Source organism: Gadus chalcogrammus, chromosome 7, assembly GCF_026213295.1.
Source record: "Gadus chalcogrammus isolate NIFS_2021 chromosome 7, NIFS_Gcha_1.0, whole genome shotgun sequence".
NCBI lineage: Eukaryota > Metazoa > Chordata > Actinopteri > Gadiformes > Gadidae > Gadus > Gadus chalcogrammus.
In genome coordinates, this window is record NC_079418.1 from 4012087 (window position 1) to 4033617 (window position 21531).

Sequence of the window (21531 nt, forward strand, 5' to 3'; positions counted from 1 at the left end):
TTACATGAACACAATAAACACAAGGACTCAATCAATAGAAGAACAGTCCCTTACATGAACACAATAAACTAAAGGACTTAAACAATAGAAGAACAGTCCCTTACATGAACACAATAAACACAAGGACTCAAACAATAGAAGCAGCAGACATTACTAATCATAAACAGGTGTCCACATATCTTTAATAACTGAACACGTTCTGCTGCTGTGTTGTTCCCCACAGAACACAAGGAATCAATCAGTTTGAAGTCATCACAACATGTTCTACAGCTTTTCCCATAGACCGCTTGCATTATAAATATAATATTAAATCTGCTTTACATCATGTGAGGCTTATCAAAATATAAACTGATATCAGAGCCCCGCAGTATGAAACTGTTAACGTCTAAAAATAGACACAATATTGTTGTATAAAAATGTTACAATTCCAATTCACCATCATGGGAATATATTTATGGAAAGCGACAGAAAGTGAAATTGACAGAAAAACAAAGTGTGTAACAACCAGTGTGTTTTTTTATTGGACAATATTATCAAGTTCTCACAGTAGACAATACATTTTAAAGTTAGGCCACACAAGATAATGTGATTTGTTAACATTTATTAAATTGGCTCTTTGTTTTAGTGCTCCGTTGACGTGAGGGCATTTGATAATGTCAGGCAATAAACTGTCGTCGTAAGTGCTTAGAAAGTTGTAACAACAAACGCAAACCCAAATCAGTCTACGTAATTAAAAGACTGAGCTAATGATTTGAACTCAATGTGGCGGTTAAAGATTCATAATCATTCATTCATTGGCATCATGATTGTGTGAATCTGAATGGATTTGAACTGCAATGAGTGTTCTAAGGACACTTGGTAGAATTAAACCCCGGCAATCATGTTTAATTTCTATATTAGATCATATAAGGTTACCCCTGTCTGTTGGCTCCACTCACGAGGCCAGCTGGCTTAGAGTTCTTGGTAACCAACGGCAACGACCCTGGGGCCAAATCCGATTGGACCTTGGTGCACTCGCTCTTCGATTTGATTCTCTTGTTTTTATAGAAACACATAGAAACACACACACACACACACACACACACACACACACACACACACACACACACACACACACACACACACACACACACACACACACACACCTGCTGGTGATCGCAAACAAGATGGACGCCCTCTGAACACCTTGTGTTTTTTTTTAACGCAAAATGGAGACTGGAAAAGAAGCCCTTATCTTTCCACATCGCTCCCTCAACTAAAGATTAGCCCTTTTCCTTTACACGTGCACACATCTAAAAGTGGACCTAACAGAGCAAACGGCCCCCCCAGTCTGGGGACCCTCCACCCTGAGGAAGAGCCCCTCGGTCTTCCTCACTTGGTGCTGACGATGGTGCGGGCGATCAGCTCCTTCATGATCTCGTTGGTGCCCCCGTAGATGGGCTGCACCCGGGAGTCCACGAAGGCCCTGGGGGGGGGGCAGGGGGGTCAGTAGCTTTGTATACCAGGGTACTCTACACCTAGTCACAGTTACACAGAAGGGCTTCTTATGGTCCCAAGCTCCCGCAACGCAACGACCACGCAGACGCCTCGACACAGTCGAGAACCTTTATGGCTCTGCGTCGGGTTTTAGCGAGCGGACCAATCACAGCCCTGGCTGCTGCGTCGCCTCGACGGAAGGTTACGGTTCATGGGAGGCGCACGTCCGGCCCTTGCGGCGGACGCAAGGAGGGTCCGCAAGGACTCAAGGGGTCCGTAACCCCCCTTGCGTTGCGGGAACACGGAACCATATAAAGCCCTTAAGAGTTACATCTGCAGAGAGAGAGAGAGAGAGAGAGCGGGAGCGAGAGAGACTGCCCACTCACTTAGCGATGGGGTACTCCATCATGTATCCCCAGCCTCCGTGCATCTGCACACACTGGGTAGCGACCTTGTTCTGGAGGTCAGACGCCCTGCGGAACACACACACACACACACACACACACACACACACACACACACACACACACACACACACACACACACACACACACACAATTATTACCCTAACCTTATTCCTGTTTAGGGTGAGGAGGAGGAGGAGGAGGAGGAGGAGAAGGAGGAGGAGGAGGTTCTTCACCAGCACTTGGCCATGGAGGCGGTGGATGAGTCCAGCCTCTTCTCGCCGTGGAGCTGCAGGCAGCTGTCCAGGAAGGCCCGGCCCACGCAGATCTCTGTCTTCATCTCCGCCAGCTTGTGCTGCACCGTCTGAGACGCACAACACAACAGCCGTCTGAGACACACAACACAGCAACACGACAACCGCCTGAGTCCCGCAACACAACAACACAACAACAGCCTCAGCCTGCTGCGCAACGCCCGGTTAAACCTGCACTGTGTGCCTTCTCCCTTCAGCAACCCCTAGTGGTGGGAGCTGGACCTACAGTTAAATGACCCCTAGTAGTGGGAGCTGGAACTAAAGTTAAATGACATTTTACCTCTACTAGATTGAGGTAGCTACAGCTATAGCTACTTAACCTCAGGCAGAATGAGAACGAGTCCCGTGCAGCTGGGATTCAAACCCCTGACCCCCCCCTCCTGACGTAAGCGAGTCATGGTTGGGCCCTCCTCAGACCTGCAGGTGGGCGATGGTCTTCCCGAAGGCCTTCCTCTGCATCACGTAGTTCCTGGTCTCCTCAAACATGAACTCACAGCTGGCGATGGCCATGTCTGCGATCAGCAGGCGCTCCTGGAGACAGAGCACAGCAGGAGGGCCAGCATCAGACACACCGACGGCGGTACGGATAAGAGACACCCACACAGAATAGGCTCACATTACACACGACAGACTCGCACGACAGACTCACACACATGACAGACTCACAGACACGACAGACTCACAGAGAGAAGCACAGAGAACAGACTCCCCCAACAGACTCACACACCACAGAGAACAGACTCCCCCAACAGACTCACAGAGAACAGACTCCCTCACAACAGACTCACACACCACAGAGAACAGACTCCCCCCCAACAGACTCACACACAACAGACTCACAGAGAACAGACTCACAGAGAACAGACTCACAGACTCCCAGAGAACAGACTCACAGACAACAGACTCACAGAGTTTTGTATGTGACAGAACTGAGCACGTTGCCCTGGGCAAAGCAAAATCACACACCAACAACGTCACCTGCGGTGTCCCCCAGGGCTCGGTGTTGGGCCCCACACTGTTCTCACTGTACATGCTCCCCCTGGGTAGTGTCATTAGCAGGCATGGCTTGTCTTACCACTGTTATGCTGATGATACACAGCTCTACATCAGGACAACCCCCACTTCTTCTGCCCCTCTGCCAACATCCACACTGACCACCTGCCTGGAGGAGATAGAGGCGTGGATGAAGCTCAACTTCCTACAACTTAACAGCCATAAAACGGAAGCCATCCTTATTGGCACGCCACATCAGCTCCGCTCCCCCACCATCACCAATATCACCTTCTCTGGCAAAAACATCCCCCTTTCCACATCCGTCACCAACCTCGGTGTTAAAATGGACCCACAACTTAATTTTGACACCCACATCAAACACCTCTGTAAGACAGCTTTATACCACCTCAGGAACATCGCCAAACTCCGCCAATCACTCACCCTGGCTGATGCAGAGAAGCTCGTCCATGCCTTTGTCTCCTCCAGGTTGGACTACTGCAATGCACTCCTCATTGGGATCCCTGGCAAGAGCATCCAGAGGCTCCAATACATTCAAAACAGTGCTGCCAGGGTCCTGATGAGGGTGCGCAAGCATGACCACATCACCCCCATCCTGAAATCACTGCACTGGCTCCCTGTCTCACTCAGAATTGAGTACAAGGTCTCCCTCCTCACCCACCAGTGCCTTCACGGACTTGCCCCCCTCTACCTTCAGGAACTCCTCACCCCCCCGACAAACTCACGTACACTCCGTTCAGGATCCACTCACACCCTCCAAACCCGACATACGAAGCTGTGCACCATGGGTGATCGGGCCTTTTCCGCTGCTGCCCCTAGACTATGGAACGCCCTCCCTGACCACCTGAGGGCTCCACAGACTACAGCTCTTTTTAAACGGAACCTCAAAACCCATCTCTTTAAAAGAGCATTTAGCTAAACTTTCTTTGAGGTTCCCCCTTTTTAATAGTTTTTTGGTATTTTTTTCTCTGAAGCACTTTGAGATTCTTGAATATAAAGTGCATTATAAATAAAATGTATTATTATTATTATTATTATTAGAGAACAGACTCACAGAGAACAGCCTCCCCCACTGACAGTAACACCCCCAGCGGGGCTGTCGTACCTGCGGCAACTCGTTCATCAGGTAGTAGAAGCCCTTGTTCAGCTCCCCCAGCAGGGCGCTGGCCGGCAGCCTCACGTCCTCAAAGAACAGCTCCGCCGTGTCCTGGGGGGGGGGGGGGGGGGGGTCCGGACCACAAGAACCCCCCGGTCACCATCTAGCTCACTCCTCCACTCCCCTCCCTCTACATTACAATCACTCGTCCTTTTTATCAATTTCATATTGTTGAGCTTTCTGATTTGATACTTGCTTCTTTTTTCCCCCTTCCCCCTCTGCAGTACTCCACGATTCCCCCAGGGGTAAACATACCCCCATTTGAGAACCACAGTCTTAAATGTCGTGTTACGGACCCGCCAGAAGAGAGCGTTTGATTACCTGGGCCTGTGTGTAGTGTGTGTGTAGTGTGTGGGTACATGGGCCTTCAGAAGGAGTGTGTGAGTAGTGTGTGAGCAGTGTGTGGGTAGTGTGTGAGTAGTGTGTGTGTGTAGTGTGTGAGAGTTTTGTGTGCGAGTAGTGTGTGGGCAGTGTGTGAGAGTTATGTTTGTGAGCAGTGAGCGTATAGTGTGTGTGTAGTGTGTGAGCAGAGTGTGTGTAGTGTGTCTGTGAGTTTTGTGCACGAGTAGTGGGTGAGTAGTGTGTGTGTAGTGCGTGAGTACCTGGGCCTTGAGGCCGATCTTGTCCAGCTTGCGCCCCTTCTGGAAACCCTTCATGCCGTCTTCCACCAGGAAGAGGCTGATGCCGTGGGCCGCCGTCTTGGCCTCGCGGTCCGTCACCGTCACCACGACGACCAGGTCGCACATCCGGCCGTTGCTGATGAACACCTCCAGGGGAACAGAGAGTTGTTTAGTCAATGAATGAAGTACAAAACACAAGAGTAGCTCTCTTGGCATTTGAACTACTTTGGTACATTCCTGTACACGTGTACAGTAGCGAACACGTTTCAAGCTATTGTTAGTAAAGCGTGCTTAAAGCTAGCATATTCAAAGCTAGTGTTAGCAAGCATATTGAAAGAGAGTGTTCGACTTTTTTAAAGATAGTGTTAGCAAGCATAGTTAAAGCTAACATATTCAGAGCTAGTGTTAGAAAGCACATTCAAAGCTAGTGTTAACAAGCATATTCAGAGTAAGTGTTAGCAGGCATGCTTAAAACTAGTGTTAGCAAGCATATCCAAAACTACCGTTACAAGCTTGGGGATAGCAAGTGTGTTAGCAAGCATTTTCAAAGCTAGCATTAGCCATCATAAGATGTTTGAAGATGCTGGCTAATGATAGCCTGTAATTATTATCTTATTGCTGCTTTGAGATAATCGTTTTTAACTCCCAGCACGTGTAGGCTACAGGTGTCAAAATGATTTTTTTCCGGAAGCTTCAGCTTGAAGCGTAGCCGTTTCCCGGGTAACCACCCGACCATACCTTGTTCCCGTTCAGGATCCAGTCGGAGCCGTCCCTCTTGGCATGCGTCCGAACTCCCTGGAGATCGCTGGCAGACGGAAAGGAAAGGAAGAAAGAAAAACATGGCTTACTCGTACTTAAACACGGACTGCGTTAGAAAGCTAAGTGGGAAGGTGCGCCAAGCTGTACCGACAGAAGGGTGTTCCGTCCTAGGTTACCGGGCGTTACCGGGGTTACGGGAGGATGGGGCGGGGCCTCACCTGCCTGCCCCGGGCTCCGTCATGGCGATGGCGCTGATGCACTTGCCGGCGGCCATGGGGGGGATGAAGCGCTCCACCTGCTCTGCGTTGCCGTAGTTACTGATGTAGGGCATGACGATGTCCGAGTGCAGAACGAACCCAGGGCCGGTGCAGTTACAGTACATCCTGTGACACACCAGGTAGTATAGTAGTTACAGTACATCCTGTAACACACCAGGGGCCGTATTCACAAAGAATTTTATCTTACCGCTAGGAGTGCTCCTAACTCGCGCTAAAACATTTTACGTAGGAGTTTTTTCTTAAAAGTTATTCACAAAGCCGCTGAGACCTACTCTTACTAAGGATAAATCACAAAGAGTGAACTAAGAGTGACGCGCCGTTGCTATGGATTACGTCAATTCTCGTGCACGAGTTTAGAAGCGGTCAGTTTGGTGATTGGTTGTTCAGACGAGCCCACTGAATCACCGAAAAACAAGGAAATAGCCTAGGCTAGAAATGAATTCCTATTAAGTAGTTATAGTGCAGTTAGCAGAATACACGCATGATGACAATTTTGTGCAGACCACGATAATGACGTTGTAGCCTGCACGTTCAAGAGAGAGAGAAAGCAAACAATAAAAATACGTAAAATCTAAAAGAAAATAAATGTTACAAACTACCCAAGTGTTGACTGATTTGTGCCAAAGTGTTTACCTAAAATGTGTTTTCAAAGTGATCCCTAAATGCCTGTCCACTCGGTTCCACACGGCCAAATTCCTTGTAATGTTGATCGCCATCATCATCATCATCATCATCGTCTGGCTGTGGAATGTTCCTCCGCTTCCTCCGGTTGTGTAGAATGGCACATACAGTGATTACTGTGCTTGCCCTCTCTGGGGTGAGGCGTATTTCGCCGTGGAGGACATGAAACCGACGTTTCATCTGCCCAATTCCTCTCTCCACAACATTTCGTGTATGTTTGTGTGCTCTAGCAAAGAGCCAATACGATGTGTTTTACGCATAGGACTAAGTGTAATCTGCGTAATCACTTACATGTTACACTTTAACTGTGCTCCCGGTTGTGGATTGAGGTAGGGTGTCTAGAGCCACGTCTTGCATGGATAGTCACTGTCACCCAGCAAGTGACACCCAACTGGTACATCTCAAAAAGCTGCCTCAGACCGCTCACCATTAAAATGCGCGAATCATGGGTAGCTGAAGATCCAGGCCACTTTGCAACAACATCCAGTAGGCTATGTTAAAATTTGCATCAAAAACAACCTGCGTGTTGATGGAATGCACTTTCTTCCTATTGACGAACACGTCCCCGTCTTTTGATGGCGCAATTATTTTTATTTTTTATAAGTTATATATATATTTTTATAATTTATAATTTTTATAACATTTTATTTCGGGACTAATCTGATTATTCCTGTTAGTCGGGGATGTTATTGCATCGCGCATTAACTCCACAATAAGTTGAATACCCTAACATTTCGTCTCGCAGGCATTTTAAGATTCTTTGTGAATAGGTCTTACTGAGTTAGGAGTCCTCTTGAGGACTTTTAAGCTCTCCTAGACTTAGGTGCTACTTTTAGTCCTAAAATACTTTGTGAATTGCTCTTAGTGAAAAAAGTTAGGAGTCCTAAATTTAAGAGTGACACGCCCATTATTTTTAGGAGTAACTCCTAAATTCGCCAGTTAGGACCTACTTTTAGCCCTAAGATCCTTTGTGAATACGGCCCCAGGTAGTATTGTAGTTACAGTACATCCTGTAACACACCGTGGACACAACAGGGTTGTATAGTGTAGTAAAGTGTAGTTTGAAATAGTATTAGTAGTAGAGTGGTACTGTAATAGTATGATATAGTATAGTATAAGCAGTACTATAGTACTGTGATAGTATAATATTAGTAGTACTGCAGTACTGTGATAGTGTAGTGTAGCATAGTATACTGTAGTAGTACTAGTATAGTGCGACTCACTGCTTCTCCCAGACGACGGCCGCAGAGAGGAGGTCTATAGTATAGTAGTACTGTAGTATTGTTATAGTGTAGTGTAGTATAGTATACTACTCACTGCTCCTCCCAGACGACGGCCGCAGAGAGGAGGTCTCCTCCGATCCCCCCCTGCTCCTCCGGCGTCATAACTCCCAGAAGCCCTTGCTCCCCGGCCTTCTCCCACAGCTCCCTACTCACCTGGCCCGCCTTCTCCCATCTGGGGTTAGACAGTCCACAGCCAGGTAGGGGTTAGACAGTCCACAGACAGGTAGGGGTTAGACAGTCCACAGCCAGGTAGGGGATAGACAGTACAGAGACAGGTAGGGGATAGACAGTACAGAGAGGTCATTAAGGAACAGGTAGGGGTTAGACAGTACAGAGAGGTCATTAAGGAGCAGGTAGGGGTTAGACAGTACAGAGACAGGTCGTTAAGGATCAGGTAGGGGTTAGACAGTACAGAGAGGTCATTAAGGATCAGGTAGGGGTTAGACAAGGGCGCCCGCAGGCCTGTTCTAAAAATAGCACAACTCCTTCTTGAACAACTCTTTCCCACCTTTCTTAAGTCAGCGTTGATAATTATTGCGAGAAATCATTAACATGATCAGTGTCTTCACAAAGATGAGTATCATTAATCATTATATATAACTAAAGGCAAACTGAGCAAATTTCTTATTTCAGAAGAGTATATCAAACTGGGTGCCCTTCGTATGACTCAGTACCCATGAAGTAGCTCTCAGGTTCAAAATGGTTGGTGACCCCTGGGCTAGACAGTACATACTCGCTGTGGTGAGGTACCACCTCCTCCTGGAAGAAGCGGCGTGCGCTCTCCCTGAAGAGGTCGTGGTCCTCGCTGAAGATGCGTCGCGTCCCGACGTCCATCAGTGTCTTGGCGCTCGACGTCTCGGGCCGGAAGGGCGCCGCCGGCTCACCGGAGGAGTGCGCGTGGCCGTGCTCACACCGTCTGACGGACCGGGGAGAGCACAAATGACGTCACGGCGAGGTCTTCAAAACAAATGTTAACACGCTGCAGCGAGGGGTGCCAGATTGGGCGGGAAATCTGGCCCAATCTGGCAACGCTCACAGTCAACAACATCGACCCTGAAGGGTCGTTCCGTTGTTCCGCGGTAAAAACGTGCAATATGAAACGCAAGCATGTTCTACGATCTACGGGTGAATGATTAGAGTTTCATCGCTCCAGGGGGCAAAGAGCGACCAGAGCACTGATGCGTCCCTTGGAAAACAAGGTTAGTGGTAAAGGTGAACCTCCCCTCCTCGGACCTTAAAGGGGACCTATCATGCTTTTTCTACTTTTATGACCTATAAACGTTGTTATAGTGATTGATAGTCATGTTTAACCAGTGGTGGGCAGAGTACCTAAAAAATGTACTCAAGTAAAAGTACTGTTACTTTAAGATTATAATTACTCAAGTAGAAGTAAAAGTACTCGTAAAAATAATTACTCAAGTAAGAGTAAAAAAGTATGCAGTGAAAAGACTACTCAAGTACTCAAGAGTACAAGTACTGAGTTTCTCCGATTTATTTTCTAAATAAACAGAACAACACAAACGGTACAAAATAGACACCAACAAAATATAAAACAGCAATGTTCAAATAAAGATAATGTAAATAACATCCTTTTAAATAAAATAAATAAGAGTTTTAAAAATAAAGTGTGTGTGTGTGTGTGTGTGTGTGTGTGTGTGTGTGTGTGTGTGTGTGTGTGTGTGTGTGTGTGTGTGTGTGTGTGTGTGTGTGTGTGTGTGACTCTGTTCGAGCCTGCATGAGAGTTCAATGTTGTCATTAGCTGTTACGTCTTTCTGACCAATCGCAGTTCAAGGCCGACCTGGGCTGTGCCACTTCGGGAGGGGGCGCTCAGTTACTCCCCTCTAGACAAAAGCGAATTGGTTGAGACGTTGAACCGGCGCCCCCCGAAACGTTAACGGCAGAGCTATAGCTATAGCTCTGGTTAACGGGCCACAGGGGATTCTCCCAACTCTCCCGATTACCACTCTGCGTGTGCGTGCGGGCCTGTGTGTGTGCAGGCGTTATTCAATTGCCTCTCGGCCGCTTGTACCCGCGATCTCGTCCTTTCGGTCATCACCCAACCCGAGTCATGACCATAGGTGAGGATAGGAACGAAGATCGACCGGTAGATCGAGAGCTTTGCCTTGCGACTCAGCTCTCTTTTCGTAACAACGGTGCGGTAAAGCGAATGCAATACCGCCCCCGCTGCTCCGATTCTCCGGCCAATCTCACGCTCCATAGTACCCTCACTCGCGAACAAGACCCTGAGGTACTTGAACTCCTTAACTTGGGCTAAGGAATATTCACGTGATAAAAATAGATCTCGCATGTAATAAAAGAAAAGATTTAAACAAACAAAGTAACGACCGTCACGTAGCCAAATGGAACGGCGTAAAAGTACCGTTCTTTCTTCAAATATTTACTCAAGTAAAAGTAAAAGTATGTTGCAATAAAACTACTCCTAAAATTACAATTTATCCAAAAAGTTACTCAAGTATTTGTAACGGAGTAAATGTAGCGCGTTCCTACCCACCTCTGTGTTTAACCATACTAAAGTGTCAAATAATGACGTACATGCATTTCGACGTATTCCCTGCTGACAGTCTGGGGTGGCTGTGCAGAGCGCAAAACACTCGGGACAACGTTTGCGATTCACATTTCCTCTACAAATCATCTACATAGAGGCACTCCTGCCGCGCCCCCATATGCCTGGTCAAATCTGCCCTTGCACGCGCTTCAAGGAAGGTAACCAATCACAACAGAGTTGGGTTGGCAGGAGGGGGGCGAGGGGGCGGAGAAGGACGAAACGGAGCGTTGACAGAGAAGGCAAGGTCCAACAACAACAAACAACAACAAGGATCCAACAACAAATCATTATAACAACGTTTATAGGTCATAAAAGTCGAAAAGCATAATAGGTCCCCTTTAAATTAATAGTAGACAACAGAAGACCCTCAAAATCCATACGATCACAACGTCAGGATACACTCGGATGACGTGCTGTGTGTGTGTGTGTGTGTGTGTGTGTGTGTGTGTGTGTGTGTGTGTGTGTGTGTGTGTGTGTGTGTGTGTGTGTGTGTGTGTGTGTGTGTGTGTGTGCAATTGACTTCAAAACGTGCGTCTTTTAAAGAAGAGCCTTTTAGAAGCGTCTCCGGACCGACCTTGACGTGAGGGTGGACAGCGCCGAGAGGGAAGACCTCCCGTCGGACAAATAGCGCCGGGCGGCCCGCTGCAGGAACATGTCGCTGGAGGAGGATTGACGGACGGAGAGCAAACCCAATAGACCGACGCGGATACGCAGACTACTGGTGAACTTGTTGCAGCGAATAAAAGAGAGGGAGCAGAGACCACGTCCACTCGCTGCAGCCGTGACGTGAGACGGACTAAAAAAGCCAGGATCAAACTTTAGAGTGGAATACAATTGTTTAAAAAGTGAATAAATACAAAATTCTAAATAATACTTAGCATAGATACACAACTAATAGTATTAGTTGAGCATTGATGAAATCAAGGGTTTATAAAAATGATACATAATTGTGCCATTATGTGATCATTTAAAGGGACACTGTGTAAAATTACTCCCATCTAGTGGTACAATTGTATATTGCATTCAAACTAATAGTGCTCGCTCGTTCAAAAACTACGGTGGGCAGTATGTGCCAAGAAGCTGTGTCAGGACATCCAATACTACCTCATCGAGTCATTCGAGTGATGATGAGGTTCGTTATTTCAAACAAATTTCAAACTGCATTGAATCATTAATGTAAGCTAATGATGTATGAGTAATTACTCCTCGAGCAAGATAGTGAATTATCTCAGTCATCATTCACGCTGGCTCAGAGTGAAAACGCGTTTGCATTTCCTGTACCACGTAGTGCTTTTTGTCCCTCTCGGCAGTTAATAGACCGGAAGAACATGGAAGCCTCCATGACGCTTACCTGTCCTATGTAACTACATATTAATTATTCTTCCCTCAGGAGGATAAGTGAGATTTTTGGCAGAGATAATTTTACACCAATGAGGACTTATTTATGAATGAATACGTTGATTTGAGGTAATAAATGACTTAAAATATTACACAGTGTCCCTTAAATCCTAATGGGGTTTAAAGAAATGTGTTTGTACTGATAGTAGTCCTGAGTATTACTGAGACAAAAAAGGGTTCAGCCGTAGACAAAGTATAAAGGACGTTTCGCATAATCTGCTGAACCCAAGGTTGCCTATGTCAAAACATGGCAACTTTTGCATTCCTGCTGTAACCACTAAGAGAGTAAACAAAGGGAAACTTAGACACACTGCTAACCTCACAAATCTCATACATATTTCCTCCAAACCAAAAACAACCTTAAAGCCTATCAACAACACCATCAGGATGGGTCTACTTAATGTTAGGTCTCTTGATAACAAATCATTTTTAGTTAATGATTTTATTACCACCTCTAAACTGGATTTTATGTTTTTAACTGAAACATGGCTGGAACAAAATAACAGTGCAACCGTTCTGATAGAGACAGCTCCTCCCAACTCTAACTTTTTTGATGCATGTAGATCTGGAAAAAGAGGTGGAGGGGTTGCTGTTATATTTAAAAATGATTTTCAGGGGAAACAGATGTTATTTGGTGATTTTCCATCATTCGAATACCTTTGTGCTGTATTGAAATGCTCCCCCAGAGTTCTCCTATTCATTATTTACAGGCCACCCACATACTCTGCACATTTTTTCGATGAATTCACAGAATTATTGTCTAGCATCTCCACAGACTTTGATTGTCTAGTTATAACTGGTGACTTCAATTTTCATACTGATGATTTGAATGACAAGTGTGCAAAAAAACTTTTTACCATTTTGGACACATTTGAACTATCCCAACATGTGAAAGAGACTACTCATTGTAAGGGCCACACTCTAGACCTGGTTATCACAAAGGGCCTCAATGTTTCTGATCTCTCTGTGACTGATCCTTGATTAAACCCCTTTTAAAAAAGCGGAGCATAGATACCTCTATTATTAACAACTACAGACCAATATCAAATCTGCCCTTCATAAGTAAAATCATTGAGAAAGTTGTCCTCCAGCAACTTAATCACTTCCTGGCATCAACTGGTTGTTATGACACCTTCCAATCAGGATTTCGACCCCTGCACAGCACTGAGACCGCCCTCATTAAAGTTGTAAACGACATCCGTCTTAACACAGACTCTGGCAAAACCTCAATACTAATGCTACTAGACCTCAGTGCTGCATTCGACACTGTAGACCATGCAATACTTTTGGACAGGTTAGAAAACTGGGTGGGGCTTTCAGGCACAGTCTTAAATTGGTTCAGATCCTACCTACAAAATAGGAACTACTTTGTTTCCATCGGCGACTTTGTATCAGAATCAACCAACGTGATGTGTGGAGTCCCACAAGGTTCGATCTTAGGACCCTCTTTATTCAACATCTACATGCTCCCACTAGGGCAAATCATGCATAATAACAATATTGACCATCATTGCTATGCTGATGACACGCAAATCTATGTATCGCTATCACCAAATGACTATCGGCCCATAGATCTGCTGTGCCAGTCAGTGGCGGCGCCAGAGATTTTTTTCTGGTGGTGCTATGGGGGTGCTCGGCGTTTTACTGAGGGTGCTATGAAATTAGGGTGATAGCATATGAGTCTCATTTTTCTCTACTACAACACCTCCCCACCATATCGTCACATATGTTTACACGTTTGCTCTCTAACGGGTCTTTGGGGTACAAAAAAAGCGCCATTCAAATCGATCGTATTATTATTGTCATTAGGCTACTTCTGACGGACGCGCACAAAGCCGCGTTCATCTCCGACGGTTAAAATGGAGATGTTATAGATAACGTAATCCCAAATACTTCACTTACTTCAGTGTGTGGATTAAAGTTTGCGCCAGATGACTACCAGGTCACCACTACCATGAGCGACAAATTAAACTAAACATACCAAGTTCAATACACTTCTAACTAAAGACGGCAGATTAGAATGTCAGACAGAATTAACTTAAACAGGCAAAGAGTCAGAAATGCTTTCAAAAAGAGTATATTATTTTAGGTCACAATCAAAACATGAATGAAACCAAACAGTAGGCACTCAAAACCACAATAATAAGAGATCAAAAAGTGTATATGATTTTGTGAACGCTTGATTTAAAATTGACCGATCGCCAGGATTACTGTTACTTAGCCTACTACTCATTGAACAATCACGTTCACGCACGCAACGTGTCTGTGTCGTGCTACGTGAACAATCTGTTTATTTCAATCTGTTATTTTCTTTTGTGATTAAAATATTATTATCACACAATACATTTTATTAAGAACTCAGAATGAAATTAAATAACAATAATAAATAAACCATTATTTTCTTGGGGGTGCTATGGGGGTGCTATGTCCAATCTAGGGGGTGCTCTAGCGCCCCCTAGCCCCCCCCCTGGCGCCGCCACTGGTGCCAGTGCATTGAGCAAGTGAAAGACTGGATGTGCCGAAATTTCTTTCAGCTAAATGAGGATAAAACAGAGATAATTGTATTTGGTGCTAAAACGGAAAGGCTTAAAGTAACCCAACACCTTCACTCTCTGTCCCTGAAAACCTCAATCAAAGCCAGAAACCTAGGGGTTATCATGGATTCTGATTTACATTTCGAAAGTCACATCAAATCAGTTACAAAATCTGCATATTATCACCTTAAAAATGTAGCAAGACTTAGAGGGCTCATGTCCACAGAAGACTTACAAAAACTTGTACATGCCTTTATCACTAGTAAGCTTGATTACTGCAATGGTCTCCTTACAGGTCTCCCAAAACAAACTCTAAGGAAGCTTCAGCTTGTTCAGAATGCTGCTGCTAGAGTTTTAACAAAGACCAAAACAATTTGAACACATTACACCAATTCTTAAATCGTTACATTGGCTTCCTGTAGGTCAGAGAATTGATTTTAAAATCATGTTGCTAACCTATAAATCCCTACATGGTTTAGGCCCAAAATATTTAACTGATATGCTTCCACTGCATAAGCCTTCTAGAACACTAAGATCTTCTGAGACCAATCTGTTAATTATCCCCAGAGTAAACACGAAACATGGGAAAGCAGGATTTAGTTACTATGCAACAAATAGCTGGAATAAACTCCCTGAGGATTTAAGACTTGCCCCAACTCTGAGCACCTTCAAAACAAGATTGAAGACTTTTATGTTTGCTTTAGCTTTCTGCTAAATCTTAAATACTTTACCTTTATTTTACTAAAATGCCTTTTTAACTTTCCCTTTATTTTCTATTTTTACCAGAAAAATACATGATCTGATACCAGAGAGAAAGGTTGCTGGGCTAGAGTCCTAGAAGCTGGGTTAGAGTCCTAGAATATTGTCCTTTAGGTCGGGTTGTAGTCCCGACTTGGGTTCCAGAGAGACTGTTGATCTGGGGCCGTATTCACAAAGCATTTTATCTTACCGCTAGGAGTGCTCCTAACTCGCGCTAAAACATTTTATGTAGGAGTTTTTTCTTAAAAGTTATTCACAAAGCCGCTGAGACCTACTCTTACTAAGGATAAATCACAAAGAGTGAACTAAGAGTGACGCGCCGTTGCTATGGATTACGTCAATTCTCGTGCACGAGTTTAGAAGCGGTCAGTTCGGTGATTGGTTGTTCAGACGAGCCCACTGAATCACCGAAAAACAAGGAAATAGCATAGGCTAGAAATGAATTCCTATTAAGTAGTTATAGTGCAGTTAGCAGAATACACGCATGATGACAATTTTGTGCAGACCACGATAATGACGTTGTAGCCTGCACGTTCAAGAGAGAGAGAAAGCAAAAAATACAAATACGTAAAATCTAAAAGAAAAGAAATGTTACGAACTACCCAAGTGTTGACTGATTTGTGCCAAGGTGTTTACCTAAAATGTGTTTTCAAAGTGATCCCTAAATGCCTGTCCACTCGGTTCCACACGGCCAAATTCCTTGTAATGTTGATCGCCATCATCATCATCATCATCATCGTCTGGCTGTGGAATGTTCCTCCGCTTCCTCCGGTTGTGTAGAATGGCACATACAGTGATTACTGTGCTTGCCCTCTCTGGGGTGAGGCGTATTTCGCCGTGGAGGACATGAAACCGACGTTTCATCTGCCCAATTCCTCTCTCCACAACATTTCGTGTTTGTGTGCTCTAGCAAAGAGCCAATACGATGTGTTTTACGCATAGGACTAAGCCTAATCTGCGTAATCACTTACATGTTACACTTTAACTGTGCTCCCGGTTGTGGATTGAGGTAGGGTGTCTAGAGCCACGTCTTGCATGGATAGTCACTGTCACCCAGCAAGTGACACCCAACTGGTACATCTCAAAAAGCTGCCTCAGACCGCTCACCATTAAAATGCGCGAATCATGGGTAGCTGAAGATCCAGGCCACTTTGCAACAACATCCAGTAGGCTATGTTAAAATTTGCATAAAAAACAACCTGCGTGTTGATGGAATGCACTTTCTTCCTATTGACGAACACGTCCTCGTCTTTTGATGGCGCAATTATTTTTATTTTTTAGAAGTTCTATATTTTTTTTTATAACTTATAATTTTTATAACATTTTATTTCGGGACTAATCGGATTATTCCTGTTAGTCGGGGATGTTATTGCATCGCGCATTAACTCCACAATAAATTGAATACCCTAACATTTCGTCTCGCAGGCATTTTAAGATTCTTTGTGAATAGGTCTTACTGAGTTAGGAGTCCTCTTGAGGACTTTTAAGCTCTCCTAGACTTAGGTGCTACTTTTAGTCCTAAAATACTTTGTGAATTGCTCTTAGTGAAAAAAGTTAGGAGTCCTAAATTTAAGAGTGACACGCCCATTATTTTTAGGAGTTACTCCTAAATTCGCCAGTTAGGACCTACTTTTAGCCCTAAGATCCTTTGTGAATACGGCCCCTGATCTTAAATAACTTTCAATTTAATTTTATCACTTTCTTAAATACATTGCACTTTCAATTTTACTTACTAAAAAGCCTTTTTAACTTTCTATTTTACTCATTTCTTTGCATATGTTTTCTTTTACTTATCTATTATTTTATTTTAATGCATAACAATGTTTATATGTGAAGCACTTTGAGTCTGCCTTGTGTATGAAAAGTGCTATATAAATAAAGTTGCCTTGCCTTTCACTGTTCTTACTTTTCCTCGTTCTGAGGTCAATGAAGTTCATCAAACTTCAACTTCTTGTCATAAAAAGACGCTGTATTGTTTGGACCGAGGCATTTAAACTAATGATTATGTTACATGTTGGTGGATTAACATCGTTCCACACATTACTGTTCACTTCCATGACTCACTGCGGGGCGGCGGGCTCTCACATCGACACGGAGCTGTCGTCTCAGGAGCCCAAAGTCTAGCCTACTGCTGACACACAATCAATCAATCTTGACCTCGAAAAACAGGGCTATGGATTGATACACACTATTTATTACCCTTACAAATCAGTGTTTTTGTTTTACGAGTATTTAGAAAAGATTTTTTTATTTCATTACTGACAATGTGATTTTTTGGAAACAAACGGTAAAAAATGATTTCCCTGTTTTGGTAGCCGACTAAAACATTTTGATGGTTTACTTTTTGCATTAGAAATTGAAGTAGTAAACAAATAATAATAAAAAATCCCTTTGTAAGTACTAACAATAATAAATCTCCCTCTGTGGGAAATTACAAAAATGAACATTTCTACAAGAGATCATGGAAGACGGCGTCGTCCAGGTATGTGCCAGTCAGCACTGTCGGGAACACGCGTATAGCAGCCTATCTTCTGCTTTTGTTGCAAATTGAGAGTCGCAATCTGCTTTCCAAGTTTGTAGAATCCATTCCATAATCAAAACGTCTAGTAGACCAATGGAAAGTAATAGCATGCACAGAGAAAGACCAATTATTGGTTCTCTCTGTACCACCGACATGCAAAGCGTAGGCCTAAACCCAATGCAGAACCATAAAGGTCCACGACCCAGCCTACGTCGTAACCCCCTTGCGTTGCGTCAACGTGTTACTTGCGAGAGAGACTTCTGATAGTAGGAGAACCTTTGTGTTGATTGTTGCTTTGACAAATAGTTTATTTTCATATTTATTTTCCTTGACTTGGCAACCACTTGTACCAGCATCACCAGCGCCCCAGAGCCCGGACCGCTGCATCCACGTAAAGTGACGCAACACAAAACAAAGAACATGGCTGAAATAGCCACGTCATAGTGGAAAATGCAATAAAAATGTCTAGCGAGAAATGTGTATTATTTTATTTTCATAAGTCGTTCAGTGATTGTATATGACGTTGAGTTTGTTCGTTATTATGAAATTCTTTCAGGTCTCACGAGAAAATGATTTGAATTTAACGTTTTCTATCGTAACTATGGTGGTTGATACCTGTCGAGTCAAACTGTGGTTTTAACTTTACTTTGGGGTTTAAGAAAATACACTGAAAAAAAGAAGAAATTAACGGACAAAAAATAGTGATTTAATTTTAAATCGGGAGCGGAAGGACTCACCAGCTCAACTAATGGTTGACGCAAAAATAAGCTACGTCATACACGCGACGCAGACACGAGCAGCAGGTGTTTTAACTGAGCTTCAAGGAGGCACGAGAGAGAACAAGAGAGCTGTTAGAAAACCACAGCAAACGCGTGTAATAAAAACTCTTGTATTGTACATACTGAACATCTTTGAAATCTGGAGAGGCAGCCGGTAAGAGAATGTAGCCTACTTACGATCTTTTCCATCAAAGTCTGCCGCTGCTCCGGTAACGTTGTTTGTGCTATTAATAGCTTCTAACCGCAGCATTCGTTGCAAGTGGGGATGCTAATGTTGTCTGCCTATACCGTGAACTGTAAACTAAGTTGTCACTTGTTAGAAATAAGGTGATGGTGAGGCTGCAGTAGCCGTTTTTGTATAAGTGATGGTTTATGCATTTAATACTTTATCATTGAATGTTCCACAATTGAAAAATTTAAATTCTGCGTTGTTTGTGTACTTTTTAAGTTTAAAATTCCAGTATATTTTGTACAAGAATTTATATCTGAGAAAGTAAATTATTTTGCACATGTTGGTGTCGGTTTATTGTTGTGTGGATTGCTGATATTCATGTGTGTTTTCTATGTTTCTGTTTATCTTTAAAGGTTTTTTACCTAAAGGTTAATGGCAAGAAAATAGCGAGCTACTGTTTAACTGAAAATAAAAATGAAAGAAAAGTGAAAACGTAGCTACTGCCTGGGACTCAAGTCATTACATTTTGAGTAGAATCCAGTTTTCCCAAAACCTCCAATAGATGTCAGTTCCTCTTTCAAGTTGGGGAAAAAGTACAAAACAGCAAAAACCACAGACAACTTGGCAGTAAAAAACCGAGGAGTCCAGGAACTGGAACCAAGGAAAATCAAAGACGGATTAAAATCCAAATAACAAACAAACTCTTATCTTGTCACCTACGCGTCACCTGCAACAGGGAAAAGATGGCGGAGGAGCTGAAAATGGAGAGAACAGTGGCGAAGAGAGCATTTTCTCGTCTGGCCAACAGCTTGCAGAGGACCTACGAGGATCTCTCTGAGCAGGAGCTTGAAAATGGGTTTAATGCACTCTCTAAAGCTGCTGAAAAAGTCTTAGAGGTAAATGATGACTTGGAAGCCAAGCTCATTGCTGACAAAGAGGCGGAGCTGGGCGCTGAAGAAGAAGCAGTGTTAACAGAACAGCAAAAGGCCGACCTGTCAAACACTGCCATTGAAAATGCATCTAAATTGAAGGAAATCAAACATCTTGTCCAAAACGTGCTGTGGTCCAACTCTGGCGCCAATGAGGTTTTCACGTCACTGGAAGTCGCAGAGTCAGAGTGCAAGCGCACTGCTGCAGTATACCGAAGTACGAAACAAGAGGCCTATGATTTCATGCTCAACCACTTGCAAGACCTCACAAAGACGGCAAAAGGATTGCATGATCGCTGGAAGCGATGGATTCCATCAGATCAGAAAAGAGTCATCCAAGACCGACTTAGAGAGCTAGACCTCACAGTTCCTGTGCTTGTGTCTATGAAGGCTGAATTCATACAGGTAAAGCTGAAAGAAGAGGATAAAAGACAGACGTGGACTGCCCCCCTAAATCCTACCATGCCCACAATCAGGTTAAAGCCAATAGCTCTCCCCAAGTTCTCTGGCGTTAAATGAGATTTACATAGATGGAGGAAAGATTGGGAAGCACTGCAAAGGCAAAGTGAACCCACAGGCTCAAGAGAGGTGAAGAAATTCCAGTTGCTGGACAGCCTGGATGAAAGAATCACCAGAGACCTCAGGCTCACCACCTACAACACCGCAGAAGACGTTTTCCGTGTCCTTGGAAATCGCTATGGAAACCAAACCGCCATCGCCATTGAAATTGTGGAAGAGTTGCAGAAAATGCCAGCTGTTAGGAGTCACCAACCACGAAAGATAGTGGAATTGATTCAAGCAGTTGAGAAGGCATTGCAGGATTTGAGTGACCTGGGAGACACAGGGGCAATCAAGAATCCGTTGGTCATAAAGTCCATCGAATGTAAGCTTCCTGAAAATCTGAAGAAGGAATGGCTTGTCTATGTTGCTGATAGTCGGAATGCTGTGTTCCCAGACAACAGATTTGACAGTCTGTTGGCATTCCTGAAAGAGCAAGAGTTCATTTACGAGCAACTCGAGCAACTGATGGATGAGGAACCAAGAAAAGAAGCAAGATCTGATTCAAGACACGCCACAACAAGAGCCACAAAGTCTGATGGTGCCCAGGCAGGATGTGTCATCTGTGGTGACGAGAAGCACAGAGCAAAGCTGTATTTCTGCAAGAAATTTCGAGCCCTAAAGCCAGCAGAGAGGAATGCTGCCGTAAAGGAGCTAGGGGCATGTGAGAGGTGCCTCGAAATCCATGATGACTTGGCATTCTGCAAACCCACCTTTCTCTGTAGGCATCCAGACTGCAAAGATGGTCGTGATCATCACTACTACCTGTGTCCAAATGCTGATGAAAGAAGCAGTGCTGTCCAGAACAGGGGTAGACGCCATTCTGGGGAAGCAAAGGAAAAGTACACTGCTGACCAGGAGGACTTCATAAGAAAACTCTCCCCAGAACTTGCAAAACAGTGTCGGGATGCCTTCTCGAACGCCGCCTCAAAGACCCTCAGCACAGTCACCAAGCCATCAAGCCTTCTCATTGAAGGTGGTCTACAAGGGTTCCCGGTCATAATGATGCTCCTTGAAGTAACAGCCAATGCTGGACAGAAGATCGGGACCTTGATCGACCTGGCATCGGACACGAACTACATCACCCACAAAGCTGCAAGCAAGCTGAACCTCAGAAGCGAGGAAGTCACCCTTGTTGTCCATGGGGTTGGGGGGATGAAGGCTCACGTGGAAACGAAGAGGTACCTGTTAAAGATCAGAGTAGAGACTCCCAGAGGAACCCTTCAATCCCACCAGTTGATTTGCTATGGACAACATTGCAGTTGTCTACAAGGGCGTAACCGCGAGACAACTGCAAAAGTTCTTTCCTGACATCCCAGCCGATGACCTCACA

At 44.4% G+C, this 21531-nt stretch overlaps 1 protein-coding gene across 1 annotated transcript; it reads right to left on the minus strand.

Moving 5' to 3' along the window:
- Window positions 1–322: 322 nt before the first annotated feature.
- On the minus strand, window positions 323–11307 carry LOC130386447 (long-chain specific acyl-CoA dehydrogenase, mitochondrial-like). Its single transcript, XM_056595380.1, has 11 exons — window positions 11123–11307; window positions 8716–8898; window positions 8017–8154; window positions 5959–6123; window positions 5720–5786; window positions 4964–5128; window positions 4311–4412; window positions 2612–2725; window positions 2117–2244; window positions 1863–1949; window positions 323–1465 (listed from the first exon to the last, which is right to left on the minus strand). Exons 1-11 carry the CDS (start codon window positions 11200–11202, stop codon window positions 1372–1374), a joined length of 1323 nt encoding a protein of 440 aa, XP_056451355.1. The 5' UTR covers window positions 11203–11307; the 3' UTR covers window positions 323–1371.
- Window positions 11308–21531: the final 10224 nt, after the last annotated feature.

What these genes read in the sequence shown, in the direction of transcription:
- LOC130386447 (XM_056595380.1), bottom strand. Translation starts at nt 11,202, where the DNA reads ATGTTCCTGCAGCGGGCCGCCCGGCGCTATTTGTCCGACGGGAGGTCT. An exon ending in CTGTCCACCCTCACGTCAAG is followed by an intron (nt 8,899 to 11,122) that starts GTCGGTCCGGAG and finishes CCGGTCCGTCAG; the next exon opens with ACGGTGTGAGCACGGCCACG. An exon ending in TGATGAACGAGTTGCCGCAG is followed by an intron (nt 2,726 to 4,310) that starts GTACGACAGCCC and finishes CTCTGTCTCCAG; the next exon opens with GAGCGCCTGCTGATCGCAGA.